The sequence below is a fragment of the Wickerhamiella sorbophila genome (assembly GCF_002251995.1).
Source record: "Wickerhamiella sorbophila strain DS02 chromosome Unknown contig1, whole genome shotgun sequence".
Lineage (NCBI taxonomy): Eukaryota > Fungi > Ascomycota > Dipodascomycetes > Dipodascales > Trichomonascaceae > Wickerhamiella > Wickerhamiella sorbophila.
The window spans coordinates 2062687-2078906 of record NW_020193984.1 but is presented as its reverse complement, the minus strand read 5'-3'; the positions used below and the strand labels follow the sequence as shown (position 1 = coordinate 2078906).

Here is a 16220-nt window from a genome sequence, read left to right as displayed (position 1 = left end):
ATCACTTTTACCAACTTAGTCATGTCGATATCTGATTTAGGTCGAGAAGCTAATAACTATGTTTTTTCGTCAACAGTCTCCTTCCAGAACTGGATTCACGTTTCCAACACGCTGAGGTATGAAGCAAAAGTGAGCTTGAATGAGAACGATTTGGAAAGAGCTTATTTGCTGTACCTGCGGTACGCTGATCTGGTCCTGAACAAATTACCCACCCACCCAAGTTTCGCCACCAATAAACGGTCGTATAACCAAGCACTGAAGCTATTACCTGCCATCATTGAAATTGCCGAGGAAGTAAAGACCAAGTTGAATGTGGTATATGCCGAAAGAGCAAAGATTGAGGTGCAAAAGCCGGTTCCGCCCCCAGTACCCGAGCCCAAGCCAGTTCAGCAAGAGTTACCTCAATTGGATCTAGGCACGAGTTTTGGCGGTGCACTTGACTCACTGAAAAAACGACAAGCAGCACCACGCACTGCTCAGTCGTTCGCGTTCTCGTATCCTTCACTTTCGACGACCGAACCCGAAGGGCTGAGAAATGTCCTGTTCCCCCGTGGTCTGGAAGCGAAATTTTTGGCTGCTGCAGCCCCCAACACAAAACGTAATCTAGAAACATGTGGAATTCTTTGCGGGCGTCTTCGGAATCGGGTGTTTGTGATCACTGACCTGGTGATTCCGTTCCAAGAGTCTACGCAAAATACCTGCACAACGCTTCGAGAAGAAGTGCTTTTTGACTATGTCGATAGTCGAGACTTATTTATTCTAGGCTGGATCCACACCCACCCCAGCCAGACGTGTTTCATGTCTTCGGTAGACCTTCATACGCATAGCTCGTATCAGATTATGCTCCCCGAAGCGATTGCAGCGGTTTGTGCCCCGTCTCACGAGTTTTCATTCGCAATCTATCGTCTAACCGATCCTCCTGGAGCAGAGATCATTAAAAACTGCCGTCAAACCTCATTTCACCCCCATGACGAACGAGACCTGTACTGTCGTGCCCAACCGGGCCATGTACGAATTACGGACGATGCATTCACGTTTTGTGATCTCCGCACTAAAGTAGTATAAAAATGCGTCTATATATTTATTCCGACCAGCCCAAGGAAGCGAGTTTTGTAAGAACGTCATTCTCAGTTGTGATTTTTTGGACCTGAGTCAACTCAAGCTTTTCACCGGAAGCCTGGCGCTCTTTGAGGTCGCGGATTGCCCGAAGCTTCTTGAGCAGAGACCGAACAAGTTTGTCCTCTGGATTCTGTGCAACCGCAGCGGTGGTAGCAGGGGCTTCTGCTCCATTGCCAGGCGCCGGCTTGGTGCCCTCTGCAGCCCGCTTAGCCTCCCGCTTCTTTTTATTTTTAGAAGCCGCTTTAGACTGGTCGGCGGCTGGTTCAGCTGCCATAGTGCGTTGGTATAGCGATGTGCGAGCAACCTCAGCACCACCCCGAGCATGCGGGGGACGATAGGCACTCTTCGGCTTGGGCGCAGCCGCTGTAGCACGATTTGCGACGCTCTCGTGCGGTTCAGGGATCGGTTCGGTCAGGTTCAGAGGGATCTCTTCTGGCCGCCATCCCACAGAAAACAGCTCCTCATCATCATGTGCATACATGAAGCGGCCGGAGTAATGCCAAATCTTGACGCCGTTGTCGACACGGAGTCGGGGAGACGTGGTAGCAGTTAAAATGTAACGGCCGCATGGAGACCAGTCAAAGTAGGATGTGTTTGGAGCGTCCAAGTTTGTAACTTTAGCGTATTTGTTGCCGCGGTCGTAAATGTCAACCTGACCCTGCAAATTGCCAAAGCCAGCGACCACGACAAACCGTCCCTGAGGAGAGAACTTGAGAGTGTTACGCGAGGCCAAAGGCAGCGAGTGAATGTTATTACCCCGAGTATCGAAGAAGGTAGTCTTTGAAGGCATGTAACCGTATACAACAGCAAATTCATCTGAAGTAGGTGACCAAGCGACATCATGAACAGGACCCTCTTTATCCAGAGCAATACGTTGGCTAGCGCCCGAGTTCACGGTCAAAAGGTACAATGTAGAATCACCGTAATAGGTTTTACCACTCTTATCGACGTCAGTGGTGGCATTAACCAGGCAGGCAGTGCCAAGCTTGTTCCACATGAGCTGAACGCTTTCGGCCCGCAAAAGCGTCCGCGATGCAGCAATTTGGCTGAGGGCTGGAACTTTGTACACAAGCACACTTGGTGGCTTGCCTTTACGACCGGTAGTGAATATAGCCACAGCAGGATTACGGCCAGGAGAAACCGAAAACTCGGCAATCCCGTCAGGCATGGTAAGCTTTCCGGCTTGGTTCTTGAGCGACGCATCATACGCGACCAAAGTACCAGGAGCGGTCTGACGGAGACCAAACTGCTCGTCCCCAGTCCACTGAACTGACCAGCCCCCGCGAAAAGAGCCCTGACTCTTTTGAAGAAACTCCCCAACTGGAGACTCGGGGGAGGCCACAGCCCAAACCAAAAGGTTGTTCTCCCAGTTGCCAGATTCTGAGTTTTTCTTGGGGCGCACCCATGTCACAATAAACGTGCCTTTGGGGCTGAAATAGAGGTCAGCGGCTGCAACAGGGATCCTTGCCAGAACCGCACCACTGTCAGGGTCGACTACAGTGGTTTCTGAGGCCGTGGCATACGCGAACCGAGAACCATCGAGAGAGTAGATGGCAATACGAGCCGAGTCTACGGGTTTCTCGAAATCCGTTTCATCGTACTCGCCGACACCGCGTCTTATAACAAGCGACTTGGCCGCACGAGAAAAATACTGTGTCATGCTTTGTCAGGAGCCGCGAAGCAGAGAGGAGAAATGGATAAATGGAGTTTAAAATAACGTCAACCTAGAGCGTATATTTGACAATATAGAATAAGAGATAGGCATTCAATGAGACCACGTTTTTGGGCGAGACCTTGGTGACCATATCGTCGTTGAAATGGTACCAAGCGCCCGAGGAGTGCTTCATCATGCAAGTGTAATGGCCAGTGTCCAGTGATCCCTGATGGCAGATGACGCCGTAGAGTTCGTAAAGCAGCGGCCGACCTCCTGGATTTGTTGTGTATGGGGTGACATCAAGCTGGAACGGGAATTCGATTGGGGACTCCAATTTTTGCGCTGCTCCGTCCACCGTATGCTTGAAGCGTTTTAACTGTATTTGCAGTACCGGTGGTAGTTTTTCTACCATGAGACGTTTTGTGACAGTTCCTGTTTGTTTGCATGCTGAGCAGGTGTAATGCGATAGTTTTTCTCCGGCCGTGAATCGGTCCAGGCAGGTGCGGAGGCTGCGGCCCGTGAGCTCGAGACTCAGGTCCATAATCGGTTCGAAAGTTTTGGTCTCATACGTGCACTCGCACGCCAGCGTGCTTTCAATGGTACCGCCGAATGCACGGTGAGCCGGGCAGGGACAGGTTGTGGCATTCGAGCCCCCTCCTGCTACCTCGGTCGCATGGCTGAAGGTGGTCGACACAAAGTGTGCCTTGTGGAACTCGTCCAACAGAAACTGCAGAAACTCGTGTGCGTCTTGTTGCGTACTGCCCGTCATCATAGGTTTGTCTGATTTTGCCGTCGCAGTTAACAGATCAGCGATACCGTATCCAGACACTTGGGGGGAGCTGAAAAATTCGCAAAAAAGCCGATCGACACAGCACATGACGCACCATTCGCGCTTGCATTCTCCAGACTCATGTCCGCCTGCCAAAAAGAACCCCTTCAGAATAGGATTGTGCACCATCGACTGCAGAATCACGGCCATGTAACAAGTTGCGCCCATGTTGTAAACACCGCGAAGACCAGCGACGGCCGTAAATGGTGGTATAGCTGCATCGCCTTTTGACTGTCCATTACCGTTTACCAATCCATTCGGCGCCCCATTGGATGATCTGTTCGCAGATCCATTGGCCACACCGTTAGCGACTTGTCCGGAAGCGGCTTCACCGGCCAAAACTTGACGGACCTGCTTCATCCGCAGCCGCTCAAAGTACGGATCCACAATGAAATCCCCACATTCGCCACAATATAGACTCCCGGCGCCAATCAAACAGATGGAAAGTGGATGTGTGTGCTTTGCATGGTCAATGCACGCAACTCGGTTACATTCTAGGCAACAGCATACAGCTGGTCCTTTGCACACCGCACACTGTGACTTGTATTCGCTCAAATTCAATGCTACCGCCAACCCGAGTTTGACCCCGAGTTGGTAGGCATGGCCACAGCCAGCGCCTTTCTGGCTGTGGGGGCATCCCGACATGTCAGCACAGAGAAATCACAACGGTGATTTTTCGGGTTGAGGGTTGAGGGAGATAGTTTCTTTTTCCCCCATGATAAGGGCTTTAGCGTTGTCTTGTAAAAGAAGATTGAATGTAAATTTTCTTAAATCAATACACAATTTTAATGCTATAGATATTAGGCGATAGTGGTATTCACAAAGTCGTACGAAGTCAATGTTGTGGGATAGTCGGTAGTGGCATTAATACCTGTATCGTTGTTCAGGAGACCCTTAGGCTGGACGAGGCCATCGGAAATAGTGCCAAAGTGCAAACTGTCGCCGAGATCCATATTGTGGCCAGCAACTGCTGGAGCAACAATGATCACAACATAAATAACCAAAATGGTGAAGAACAAGGTCGCGTACTTCTTGACCATACGCTTGCGCAGCTTGTTCTGCTTAACGCTGAAAATGGGCGGACGGATCTGTTGGCCGGGCTTGAGCCAGAACAACAGCATCGAGTGCCACTTATCAATCTGAGGAATGCACAAAACGGGCAGCTGGAAGAAGAGAAGCAGGTGGCCGAGCAGGAAATCACCGGCAAACATTTCAGCCTCAACAACCTTGCACACAAACTCACGGGCAGGCTGAGTCCAGGCCATCCAGCCCATACCAGATCCGTACCACTTACCGGTCCACCAAGCGCGGTTAGCGTTGTCGGCCCGGAATTCACGAGTGAGTGTAGTGGCAATCAAAATCTTACAGATCAAACGCTGGATCAGAATGCAGGTGATGGTTCCAAGCAGCGCACGGCGGAAGTTCCAGTTCTCAAGCAGCCACATGACCTCGAACAAAGCAACCTGAATGATGACCGCAACGCCATGCGAGATACCGGCCATAACAGAACCAGTGCGCTTGCAGCACAACTGGGTAAGAGGACCAGCACAGCAGGCAATACAAGCCATAATGAAGACGCAGCCAGCGTTGATGATAAGGGGTGCCAAGGTACAGATGATAACGCGCAGAACAGAGTTGACCTCCTCAACGCTGTCGAGCTGGGGGTTGTTTTTGGTGTTGACACCAGTCTGGGCGTTGATGAACGTGTAGGGAACAAACGCCAAAGCAGCAACAATAGCAGGAACAGCAACTTCACTGAAGAACAGATTGAAGAAGGTGGGTCGGTTGGAGTCACCAGCAACCTTCTCGGAAACGTCACCAAGCACCTTCCTCTTGAAACCAGTCAAACGGGTGCGCTGCATACGAACGTAGCCAATCCAGGAATTGCGATGCCATTTGGAGTTACCACGGGTGAGCCAGCGGATGAAATCGCGGTAGTCAATGAAGAAGTCCGTGAATGCAAACTGGTGGGGGTTGTAGATGAATGGCGAAATAACCATCGCAGTCAAAGTCAACCAGAACCACAGCAGTGATGCACGCCACATGGCAATAGTACCAAACAGCAACATCAACATAGACCGAGCACCCAGATAAATAGAGTCATTGGCAAAGCGAGACAACAGAACAGAGAAAGGAATACGAGCAGTGGCAACACCACGACCAGTTGCAATGTAACGAGCACCACCAAGTGCCAAGTCACTCAACAGGGAAGAGGCATAGACCTGACAGACAAACACCTCGAACAGAGGAGAGAGCGAGGCAAAGTGCTTCGAGAAACGAGTAACCGCACGCCACAAGCCCTTCTCGCACAGCTCTTGAACAACCAACGGGATAAATGAAATGAAGAAAACGATGAAAATAGACAAAACACAGCGGTCAATCCAGTCAAGCACCGGCTGAAGCATGTAGCAGCCACCAGGAATGTGAGGGTCAGTCTGCGGCTTGTCTTTGTTGTACCAACAGACAATAGACTCAGAAGATAGAGAACCGATATTCATCAGACAAATCATAAACATTTGGATCGAAACAATAATGAACATATTGTTGATGTGGAAACCTGGATGAGCATAGAAGAAGGACAAGAAGCGGTCAAGAGGCAATTGGGTGCCCATGTAGTAGTACTCACGACTCAACATTTGTTCACCCATACCTGTACCAATCTTGGTAGTGAAATTGAGAATGGAAGAGAAACCCAAATCACGACCTTTACCGCACTGGAAGTACTCGCAGTGCTTGATGCGTCCACCACGCATCAAAGCGTTCATACCAGCGTAAATATCCTCGTTCAAGTGCAGACCCTTCTGAGCCTTCGAAACACCACCACGAGTGGTCATGAAAATAGCGTTCAGGAAATCGGGGTGACCATAATGCAGCTTCGCACCAACTTGAGCAAGGGTACGAGCAAACAAGGTTCCGAATGTCTGTTCTTTACCGGCGGCAACATCACCAAGAACACCAACATTCTCAGAGAAAATGTACTCACGAGCACCAACAATGGCAATAGGGTGGGAGACTGTGTCCTTTGGCATACCTGGGGTGTAAGGATTGGCGATTTCAAGGTTAAACTCCTCGAATTCAGCCAAAACAGAGCGGATCTTAAGACACTCCTCAAGATAGTTATCTTGATTGGCATCAATAAGCTGCAAATACTCACCGCGGTAGAAGATCAGAGCATGGTTCTGGTTATCAGACTTGCCGTCACCCAAAATTGGATTACCGGAAATCTGAACACGGAACTTGGGACGACGACGGCCATTCTCCATAATCTCACAGTGACCGTCGATGAGAGCGGAGTAAACACGAGGCTCATCACCAGGGTTCTCCGGGGGCTCCTCATCAAGGTAGGCGATCTGTAGGTCGGGATAAGCACGGAGCAAGAACTCCATATTCTCCATCTCCTCGGGGCGGAATTTGGTCAAACGCTGCATAGAGACAATGAACTTGAACTTACGGCGGGCCATACGATCAAGCTCACGCTCCAGGGCCTCCGTATTGCCACCGAACATTTGAACGATTTCGGGGTTCTCAACACGATAAAGCAACTTGATCGCACGAGAGTAGTTCATGAAGCCAGAAACAGTACGGTAAAGAGTCTGGGAACGCAAAGAAGCCCAGATACGGGTACGCAGAGTGTACTCGGGCTTAGCAGATTTGAAACCAATGCAGTAGAAAGGCAGATCATCGATCTTGTTACGAACAGCCTCACGATCCTCATCAGGGTCGCGGTCCTGGAACTCGGCAGATTCCTCAGCAAGAATCTTGGTATCCTTAACGAAGCATTCCCATTCAGCCGGGTGCAGTTGTTTTAGATACTCAAGCAGAGTAACACGAGTGTACTGGTCCTCTTCACGGATAATTTCGCGCAATGACAGAAGAATCTTTTCAGAGTAGTGAGGGACCAAAACAGTGAACGAGGGCATATTCTCGACGGGGACAGGCTCGGGCATTGGAGTGGAAAGCGACTGAGCAAAGAACGAGATACGACGCTCAGCCTCGGAGTTGGGCGGGAAGAATTCGCTGGTGATCTGGTTATCATCCTGAGCAACGAAGAATGTGGGAGCACGGAGAGTGCGCTGACCCTCAATCTCGCTAGGAACCTGATGGTAGAGCAGCATCTGAACATTGTCGATGGACAGCAAGTGCTCACGGTACATTGAGATGATAATAGCATTCCAGACCTGGGAAATCAACACCTTTGGCTTATACTTGACCTCCATATCGTTAGTGGCAAGAACCTTGGAATAGATACGCTTGGGCAAACGGCTGAAAATGTTACGCCAAGGAGTCCAAATGGAGATACCCAAGTAGAACGAACGACCAACCGAAAAGATGGTGTTAACGATAATATACCACAAGTAAGTATCCAAGAAGAACAAAACCAAATCAGTGGCACACATGACACCGAGCGTAATCTTAGCCTGCTGTTTGCAAAGCTTATCACCCCACCAAACTTCACCGGTACAACGCATATCCATCTGAGACAAATCATGAATAGGGTCACGGAGAGACAAAATCAGGAAGAAGTAGGACTCAGCCAACTTCGCGCCAAAAACAGTAACCCAAACGAGGTACGAAAGCCACATATCAACACCCTTGAGCTTAGGGAAGCTTGCAGTGAAAGTTTGAGAGGCAACATAACGACGAGTGCGCTTATTGAGATAGCTGCCAAACAGACCTCCTAAAGGCATGATAGAGAAGAAGATGAAAGTGAAGATAGAGATCAGGAAGCCGACGATACCAACTGCTTTGGCGGACGTGGAGTGGCGGTAACCAACATAACCGAGAACGTATACTGGTGTGATGAGGTTAACAATGAGAATTAGAATCAAAAACATGAGACGGCGAGTGAGGTGCTGAGCACCAGGCCATTGGCGAGGAACAAAAGCCCATTCAGATAGCGTAGCAATAATCTGGATACCACTAGCAATTGTGCCACCAATAGAAGCAGCAGCCCAAGCAGTCTGTCCCAGCGGTTTCTGATTAAGAAGGTAGGAGTAATCTTTGGTGTAGATAGCAGGTGAGTTGTAGGAGGCATAGAACCAGAAAGCGGTAATGTGAATAACCCAGATACGGTTGAAGTTCGTGGCCATGTGGAACCAAGAGCGGGTTTCCTTGTAGGTCTTGAAGAAGACCTTCTTCCAGACAACATCACCGAGCTTGAAGTAACGCTCATGGGGAGGGAAATCGACCATTCGGGTACCATCCTCGAAAGCGATACGCTCCATACCCTCAGGATACCAAAACAGTTGGTTGACATCATCGTAACCGATGATCTTGTCGTGATCACGCTCGCGTTTGACAAAACGGCCATCGACAATCTCATAAACCTGCGAGCGAATGAAACGGTACAGAGGAGTGACGACACGGTTCAAATAATCACCCTCAGGAACAGGCTCGACACGGTTTTGGCACTCGGGTGACAAAAAATAGTCGTCAGCACACTTGTAGATGAAACACAGCAGCTCAGGTGTGAAACGGACCTGACCAGCCTCGCCCCACAAAAGCAGGTACAAGGCCACCTGGCGAACACGCTCCTGCTGAGATAGCTGGTTCATGCGGCTCTTCCAGCGGTACTCGCCAGCCTCTAGCGAATAGTCACCTTCGAGTTCTTCTAATGTCTTCTGAGCGTCCTCAGGGTTCTCGTTACGGAGAGTCTTGGACTTCTTGCGAGCTTTACGGACACGTCGAGATGTTTTGCCGAGTTTCATGTTGCGGAACCCAATTTCATCGTCCAAATCAATTTGGGCAGCAAAATACCACTTGCGATAGTTGGCGTTTTCACCACCAATGTAATCGGCATGCAGTGAGAGCAAAGCTTGGTTAGGGGTGAAACGCGAAGCACGAGAATCGAGCATGGTCATAAAGTGGTCAAACATATTACGCATCGAGTCGCGCTGGAAGCCGAATTTGTTGGTGAGATCAATGAAAATATCTTCAATCTGCTCGGTACTGATCGGCACCTGGCTTTCCTGGGTCCAAGCAGGATAGGGCTCGCGAGCCCGTTGGAGGTGCGCGTTCAGATCACCGTAGATTGGGGTGGACGAGCCGGAGCGGCGGCGGGGCGCGAAACTACTGTCGTAGCCATCGCCATCGTAGCCGCTCTGGTCGTAGTACTCACCGCCCTGGCCAGTACGCATTGTGAAATCGCTAAAGGTCTCACTGGCCGAGTCGGGGATGCGACGGGGCATGCCGTGGTACGCGCCTCCAGGGGCCTGGAAGTTGCTCTGGGAGGCATAGCGGCCCTGCTGGATGCTGCTCTGGTAAGGATCGGTAGAGTAACCGCCCTCTGAGTAGGCATACGAACCTTCGTAGCCCTGACCATTGGAGTAGTACGGTTGTTGCTCGTTGGTGTAGTAGAACTGATCATCTGCGTGCACCGCACCGGTATCCTGGTCGTACGAATCAGCATACTGGCCATCGTAACTAGCTTGCTGGTGGTCTGGATGGTAGCCGTAGCCTTCCTCACCTTCGTAGGGAGGTCGGTTTTGCGACATGGTTCAGAAAGAAAGTGGAAGTCTGAAGAGGAGGAGAAAAAAACGTGAAAACGGTCGAAGCCAAAATAGAAGTAAACCCAAAGATGAATATAATTCACAATCGTTAACAACAGATAAACGAGTGGCTGTAACGTGTTGGCTTGGGGTTTTTTTCGTTTTCCTTTACAAGACAACCAGGTTGGTTAAAGAAAAGAATGGATTACACGCTAATAATATTCATTTCTAATGCGTGTAAATTAGGGTACGGGTCGTCGGCCCCTTGGGTGTGCAAGGACGCGTCGATTATATTGGCAATTAAAGCCCCTCGGTAGCGAGCCATGATAAAAATAGAGCGCCACATTGAAAACTACATCTTTAGAGAACGATCAGAGCTTGTAGAATTGTTTGCTATCTAAGTTGCCGACGGCGTCGGGTCGGCTTGAAACCCTCCGATCGCCTGGTTGGGCAGCTGGAACAATGAAAAAAAGCCCACCACCACACCACGCGTCACTCTGCTGTACTTAGCGTGGACTCTGGAGGATTAAGGTACTGGCGACGAAATTAGGGCCCTATTTTTGGTCCTCCATGCACTCTTTTTGCTATTGACCCCTACCAAGCAGTAATTTTCAGTTCGCATCTCGTTTCCATAGCTTCGTACTTCTTTGCATAGTCAGGCAGCTTAGACCTGTATGCACTCACTAATTTGCATATGCATCAGCACCTCGCCAGACAAGGATAAGCGCAAGCCTAGATGGGGAAGGCATATCTTGATAACTCCGAAATCGCCATAAAACCTTGCAATCCAATCTGATCACTCCCGTTCTTGACTGCCAGTCCGTCCTCCATCGGCACCACCTGGTACCTGACCCGTACTATCGATGCAGCTATCTAACACCAGTAAAAACTCAAATTATGGGCAAGGTTCCGATCATTAAGGGTTGGGGGATAGTAGCTATTTTTACTTTTTTTTCCTTTCCTTGATAAGTTGTTAGTCAGCTACTCCTAATTGCAGGTGGAACATATCCAAGTCACGTGATCGGAAATTTCGGAACTGGAAAATTCGCCTTTCCGGGCTAGCTGAGGGAGGAATACATACAACATACTTTTTTTGATCAAATACACGCGTACTATAATATCATATTTAGAAGACACCGGCCATCACAATAGCGCCAGCGGCGGCCAACAGACCGGCAGCAACAGGCATTTTGTTAGAGACGGCGGCGTTCTTCTTGGAGGAAGAAGAAGAAGCGCTGGAGGAGCCAGAAGCAGAACCAGAAGAGCTGCCGGACTTGCCGGAAGACTTGCCAGAGCCGGAGCCGGAGCCGGAGCCGGAGCCGGTGGCCTGAACATTATTGGCGCCAGAGCCGGAACCGGAGCCAGCAGCAGCAGTAACAATGTCGCCAATGGCAGCGCCGTTGGTCAAGCTACCAGTGGCAGAAGAGCCGGCCTGGGAGAAAACGGCCTTGCATGCAGAGTTAGTGGAGGGGCTGACAACGGTACCAGAACCGCTGAAGTCGCAGGCGCTTGCGGCCTTGCCGTTGGCGGAGTAGTAGGCGTTCATGACCCAGTTGAGCTGCTCCTTGGGGTTGCAACCAGCAAACGAACCGTAGACACCAGTGCTACCGTTCTTGGCGATACCCGCGCAGGCAGCAGGGGAGGCACTGCAGATGTAACCGAAAATATCCTCGTAGTCCTCGTCAGAAACGCTGTTCTTGATAGCACAAGCAGCACCACTGTCCAAGCAGCTGCAGACGTCAGCATTAGGCGAGGGAGGCAGAACGGTAGCAGCGTTCCAGTTGGTAAGAGTGGAGGCGGGGCAGTCGACGCTGGAGGTGGCAGTGATAGAGCTGGAGGAAGCACTGGTAGGAGAAATGCTGGCCAGCTCGCTGGACAGGTATCCAAAGTCGACCAAAGTGGTGACCTTGTCGTCGCTACCAATGGTAACCAAACCGTAGTCATTCACCTCCTGGAAGTACATGTACACAATACCACCAGACCAGACATCGGTCATGTTGGGACCGTAAAGAGCCTTGACCTCTGTGAATTTGCGGGGCTGTACGGCATTGCAGCCATACTCAGAGAAGAACAGTGGAATACCAAGGTTCGAGTAGTCCTTAGTGCGGGCAGCGTAACCAGACTGTTCGTAGCTAGAGTCACCGCACCACTCATAAATGTTGAGACCGAAGAAATCAGCCCGCTCGCTTTCGTCACCACAGGCAAAGTACTCAGCCTCGGGAACACGGGGACCAGCATCATCAGTGGCAGCATAACCGACGGGGATGTTACGGTAGTTTTTGGACTTGATGTAAGCCTTAGTATCACGGATAGCAGCCTTGACAAAAGGAGCAGCATCGGTGTTGTTGACAGCATTAACAACCTCATTACCAGCGAAGAAACCGAGGACGTTGGAGTAGTTGGCCAACGCGTCAACAGCCTCGGTGTAGCGGGTGTACAAAGACACGTCCCAAGAGGGAGCGTCACGGTTAATGGAGAGACCGGGCTCAGAAAGATCAGCAATGACATAAATACCAGCGTCGCTGAACTGCTGCATACACGACGAGTGGTCGAGCGAAGTGTTGATGGCGTAGACACGAACCACGTTGGTGCTGAGTTCAAGCAGGTAAGGAATATCACGCTTGCAAGCGTCGCCATCAGCCAGAGGGTCTGAGAAAGTCTGACTGGAGGTCACGTTGACCAAAGAGTTGGACTGGTAAGCGACACCTTTAATATAGAATTGCGAACCGTTGTTGGAGTAAAAAAACTTGTTGCCAACAACCTCAATAGAGGGCAGGTCGGAAGCACGAGCAAGTGCCATTAAGGCGGCTGTGGTAAGAGTGCCAATAGCCGTTGAAAACTTCATCGCCGGTATCGTAAAAAGTCAACAGGGAGCAGTGAGTCGGAAACAGCTTATAAACAATTCATTGGCTTTTGGAGGGGATAAGCATCCGGGTTAGGTTTGTATGCTCGGCGCGCGCTCTTTTGGGTCGACAGCTGCTGCTTTGAGATATATCCTCTTGGCTTGCCGCAGCTGCCGCAGCTAGTGAAAAAGTGCCCTTTCTCGTGTTCTTTACTTACGAGCTTATATCAATTTTTATTCTAATAGTTAATATTAGTAGTATGCAAAAATCGATTGCTGTCCCTTAGTTTACGTCACCGGGGCGCAGCAACCGCGACTGGTGCAGCCGAAGGAGGTGGTTCCTTACCGCTTGGCCGTTTCAACACCAGCATATCGATCGCGTATCGAACAGCACCCCTAGGCAGGCACGTCTCTAAAATCAAGCACTTTCGCCAATTATCACGATTATATTTTTACCGCGTCCAATTCAGCTCAATTAGTCTGTATTATCTGGAACAAGCAACACCCGGCCACCTCGGCAGGCATGGGCAAAGGTAAACAAAACACTTTTTTGAGATCTGCAAGGTGGGCTGTCGGGATTGCAAACTGCTGAAACGAAGAGAAAAGGTTTAAAGTTGGAACAAAAAAGACTCAAAACATTTTAACTCGACTGACTGGTGTTTGTGAAGAAATATAGACTAAACCCCGCTTCGAGCACAGCGGTGAGCACGCGGTAAGACGATCATCATTTTCACCCTGGCTCTGATCCACCCGTCCCGGAGAGAAGACCTAACCTTGTCGATGTTCTCCATGAATGATGAGCGTTCCAAAAATAGCCCCGATGGGAGTCGCTTATGTAATGGATCGCGAGTAGGTAGCTGCAAACCTGAGCCCGGTACTCAGCCGGTTAAACGAGCGCTTGGCAGTGTTATTGATGTAGAAGTAAATGTTCCCCAAGGTACAGTTGTAGATACCATGCATAGTCGAGTCTCCTGGGTCAGTGACATTAGTTACCTGTCTCTGACAGTTCAGCTAGTCTTCATTATATAGATCGTAGCCAATTGCCTTATTTTTCCTGTCATGCTGCCAGTACCTGAACTTGACCATTGCAATTTACACAGGTTTGGTCCCCCAGGCTGCTCCAAAGATTTTGGCGGGGTTCCGAGCCCCTCCCGCTGGCTCTTGAATGTTTCTTCGAAGATATCCAATGACAACCTTGAGGTATGTGCCCAGGGACCAATATTTACCTCGTAACTGTTTCGAAACTTGGACAGTGGTGTTCCTTCTTTCCGCCCGTGTCACAACACTAATCCCGGATGCACTCCAACGGTGGTGATCGTGATATTGTGGTTGCGATAGAGCTTCCGTTATGTTTAATAGAAAAATCATTCACTCTCAGCCCCAAAACTTATTTCATAACTTTGGGGGGTACTCCGTGGGGTCACTTTAGGTGACCGAGTGTCTAGGCTCACTATGACAGATGGTTAGCTTCCATAGATTTCTTGTTCACGTATGAGACTTAAAATAGAGAAAACACTAGCGACACTAGAAATAGCTAGCAGTGTACAAGTTCGACCTAAAAGACCCCAAGATTTTGCCTCAGAAACCTGACCAAAGAAACCAAAATGCTCAGTTGTTGCTTTGATAGTCAATGAGAGGGAATACGCCATGTTTTTGCTGAACCATCTGAACGACACTCACCAGCAAGGCTCCAAACTCAATAGCAAGAAGCACCACCTTGCCAGTCCAGGGAAGGTATTATCGCAAAATATCCTCTACTATTCAACAAATGGCGGCTAGACCCTTGCTAACCACTCCCCCCGCAGTGCACTGGCACATCCCGTGACTGTTGAGCTGCAAAATAACGACTATACAGTATAGATGCCTCCATGGATCAACTTTCCCTATTCGTTAAACCACTACATGCTGGAGATCCAGACTTGACCCCTCTTTGCGCGGGCGTTGAGCGGATGCATCTGGTCTAGGGTTGAAAAGCGATGGCGCAGGGTCGCATATAGCGGGCGAAAGCCCGCAAGCATGTTTCTGAGTTTTCGAACTGGATACTAGCCAAACTTTAGGAGTCAATATGTTTAGATTCACTCAATGATATATACAACCTGTTTCCGAAGCTTGAGGGAGAAGGGAATGCATTGTTTTGCGGTTGCCCCTGAAAAAGATGCAGATCCATGGGACTTCAGATCAGGGAGAAGCGAGGCTTCGAAGTTTTCTTCGACACTGGCGACTCGGTGTTTTCTTCAAGGGATTTTTTTGGTAGATGTCCACCTCTTGTATTTATCTACTAGCGAAGAAAGTAGTCAATTTTATGCTGTTTTTGGCGCTCGTACGCTCTAGCTTCGGCACCTGCTTGACGCGGATGCCAGAGGTCACGGGACCCCTTGCCTTGCCATTTCTCCAAAAAAAAATGCATAGCTCAAGAGCGTACAGGGTGATTCAAACCCAAGTGACAGCCACCAGCTAGTTAAACCATCTGGGAAAAAACACATGTTTACGCTGGTGAGGTCGAAAGAACCCCGCGTTTCCGGGTATCATGAAAGTGTCGGGCCAAGGCTAGGCTTGCATCGAAATGTAGGCTTATGCATAGCTATCTGTTTCGCGAGGACCCTATGCGGCGGCGGCGGTTTCTGGTCAAGATAGCATTGTTGAATAGAGTGAGTAGATCCTGAGTCTGAACGTCTTTGAGGCGGCATGCATGGCCCTCGAGAGCCCCGAAAACCTCGATTACCATGGGGGGCTTAAGTTGGGCAGGCAGGGTTAAAAGCTATAACATCGCACCAGAAACAGGCCACACGGACGGAAAAACACAGCAAAGGTTGCTTTGAACTTTGCCAGAGGATGTCATGGATGTGGATCTATTTCCCCCATCGTGCCGAGATCGGTACTGGAAAAAAACTGAAAAAAACCCTAGGGCGTCACCAACCCCACTCTAGCCTTGCACACTCGGTCATCATGCATGCACTACAGTTTGGGGTTGGCTTGGCCTCGTCGGAGATAAGCATCTGCCTCATTTACTGGGAAAACCGGGAGCATTTTGGGTCTCTTTCGACCCGGATATGTCTCACTAACCATCCTAGAGCTTCTAGACTTGGTTTGGATCAGATCGGCCAGGTTGCAGCTGCCTATTCTGGACTGATAAGACAATCAGTATTCTGTGGAGACACAGGGTAAGGGCGATAGCAATTTCATGTATAAAGACTGCGCCGAGATCCAGGTTATCAGAAACCCCGAAAATAACAGTCTCCAACGCCCAAATCCTCCGAATTTACTCTCTACCTATAATCTGAGAGTGTA

General features: G+C 49.8%; 5 protein-coding genes across 5 annotated transcripts; 1 reads left to right on the top strand and 4 right to left on the bottom strand.

The window, feature by feature from the left end:
- Nucleotides 1–21: 21 nt before the first annotated feature.
- B9G98_01283 (AMSH-like protease sst2) lies at nucleotides 22–1065 on the top strand (the record flags this gene model as incomplete). Its single annotated transcript, XM_024807841.1, has 1 exon — nucleotides 22–1065. One exon carries the CDS (start codon nucleotides 22–24, stop codon nucleotides 1063–1065), a length of 1044 nt encoding a protein of 347 aa, XP_024663609.1.
- Nucleotides 1066–1081: 16 nt separating this feature from the next.
- B9G98_01282 (Eukaryotic translation initiation factor 2A) lies at nucleotides 1082–2779 on the bottom strand (the record flags this gene model as incomplete). Its single annotated transcript, XM_024807840.1, has 1 exon — nucleotides 1082–2779. The coding sequence occupies one exon, from the start codon at nucleotides 2777–2779 to the stop codon at nucleotides 1082–1084; it is 1698 nt and encodes a 565-aa protein (XP_024663608.1).
- Nucleotides 2780–2843: 64 nt separating this feature from the next.
- Nucleotides 2844–4247, bottom strand: B9G98_01281 (putative ubiquitin carboxyl-terminal hydrolase 8; the record flags this gene model as incomplete). Its single annotated transcript, XM_024807839.1, has 1 exon — nucleotides 2844–4247. The coding sequence occupies one exon, from the start codon at nucleotides 4245–4247 to the stop codon at nucleotides 2844–2846; it is 1404 nt and encodes a 467-aa protein (XP_024663607.1).
- Nucleotides 4248–4402: 155 nt separating this feature from the next.
- On the bottom strand, nucleotides 4403–10096 carry B9G98_01280 (1,3-beta-glucan synthase component FKS1; the record flags this gene model as incomplete). Its single annotated transcript, XM_024807838.1, has 1 exon — nucleotides 4403–10096. The coding sequence occupies one exon, from the start codon at nucleotides 10094–10096 to the stop codon at nucleotides 4403–4405; it is 5694 nt and encodes a 1897-aa protein (XP_024663606.1).
- A 1120-nt stretch (nucleotides 10097–11216) lies between these two features.
- Nucleotides 11217–12935, bottom strand: B9G98_01279 (pH-responsive protein 2; the record flags this gene model as incomplete). Its single annotated transcript, XM_024807837.1, has 1 exon — nucleotides 11217–12935. The coding sequence occupies one exon, from the start codon at nucleotides 12933–12935 to the stop codon at nucleotides 11217–11219; it is 1719 nt and encodes a 572-aa protein (XP_024663605.1).
- Nucleotides 12936–16220: the final 3285 nt, after the last annotated feature.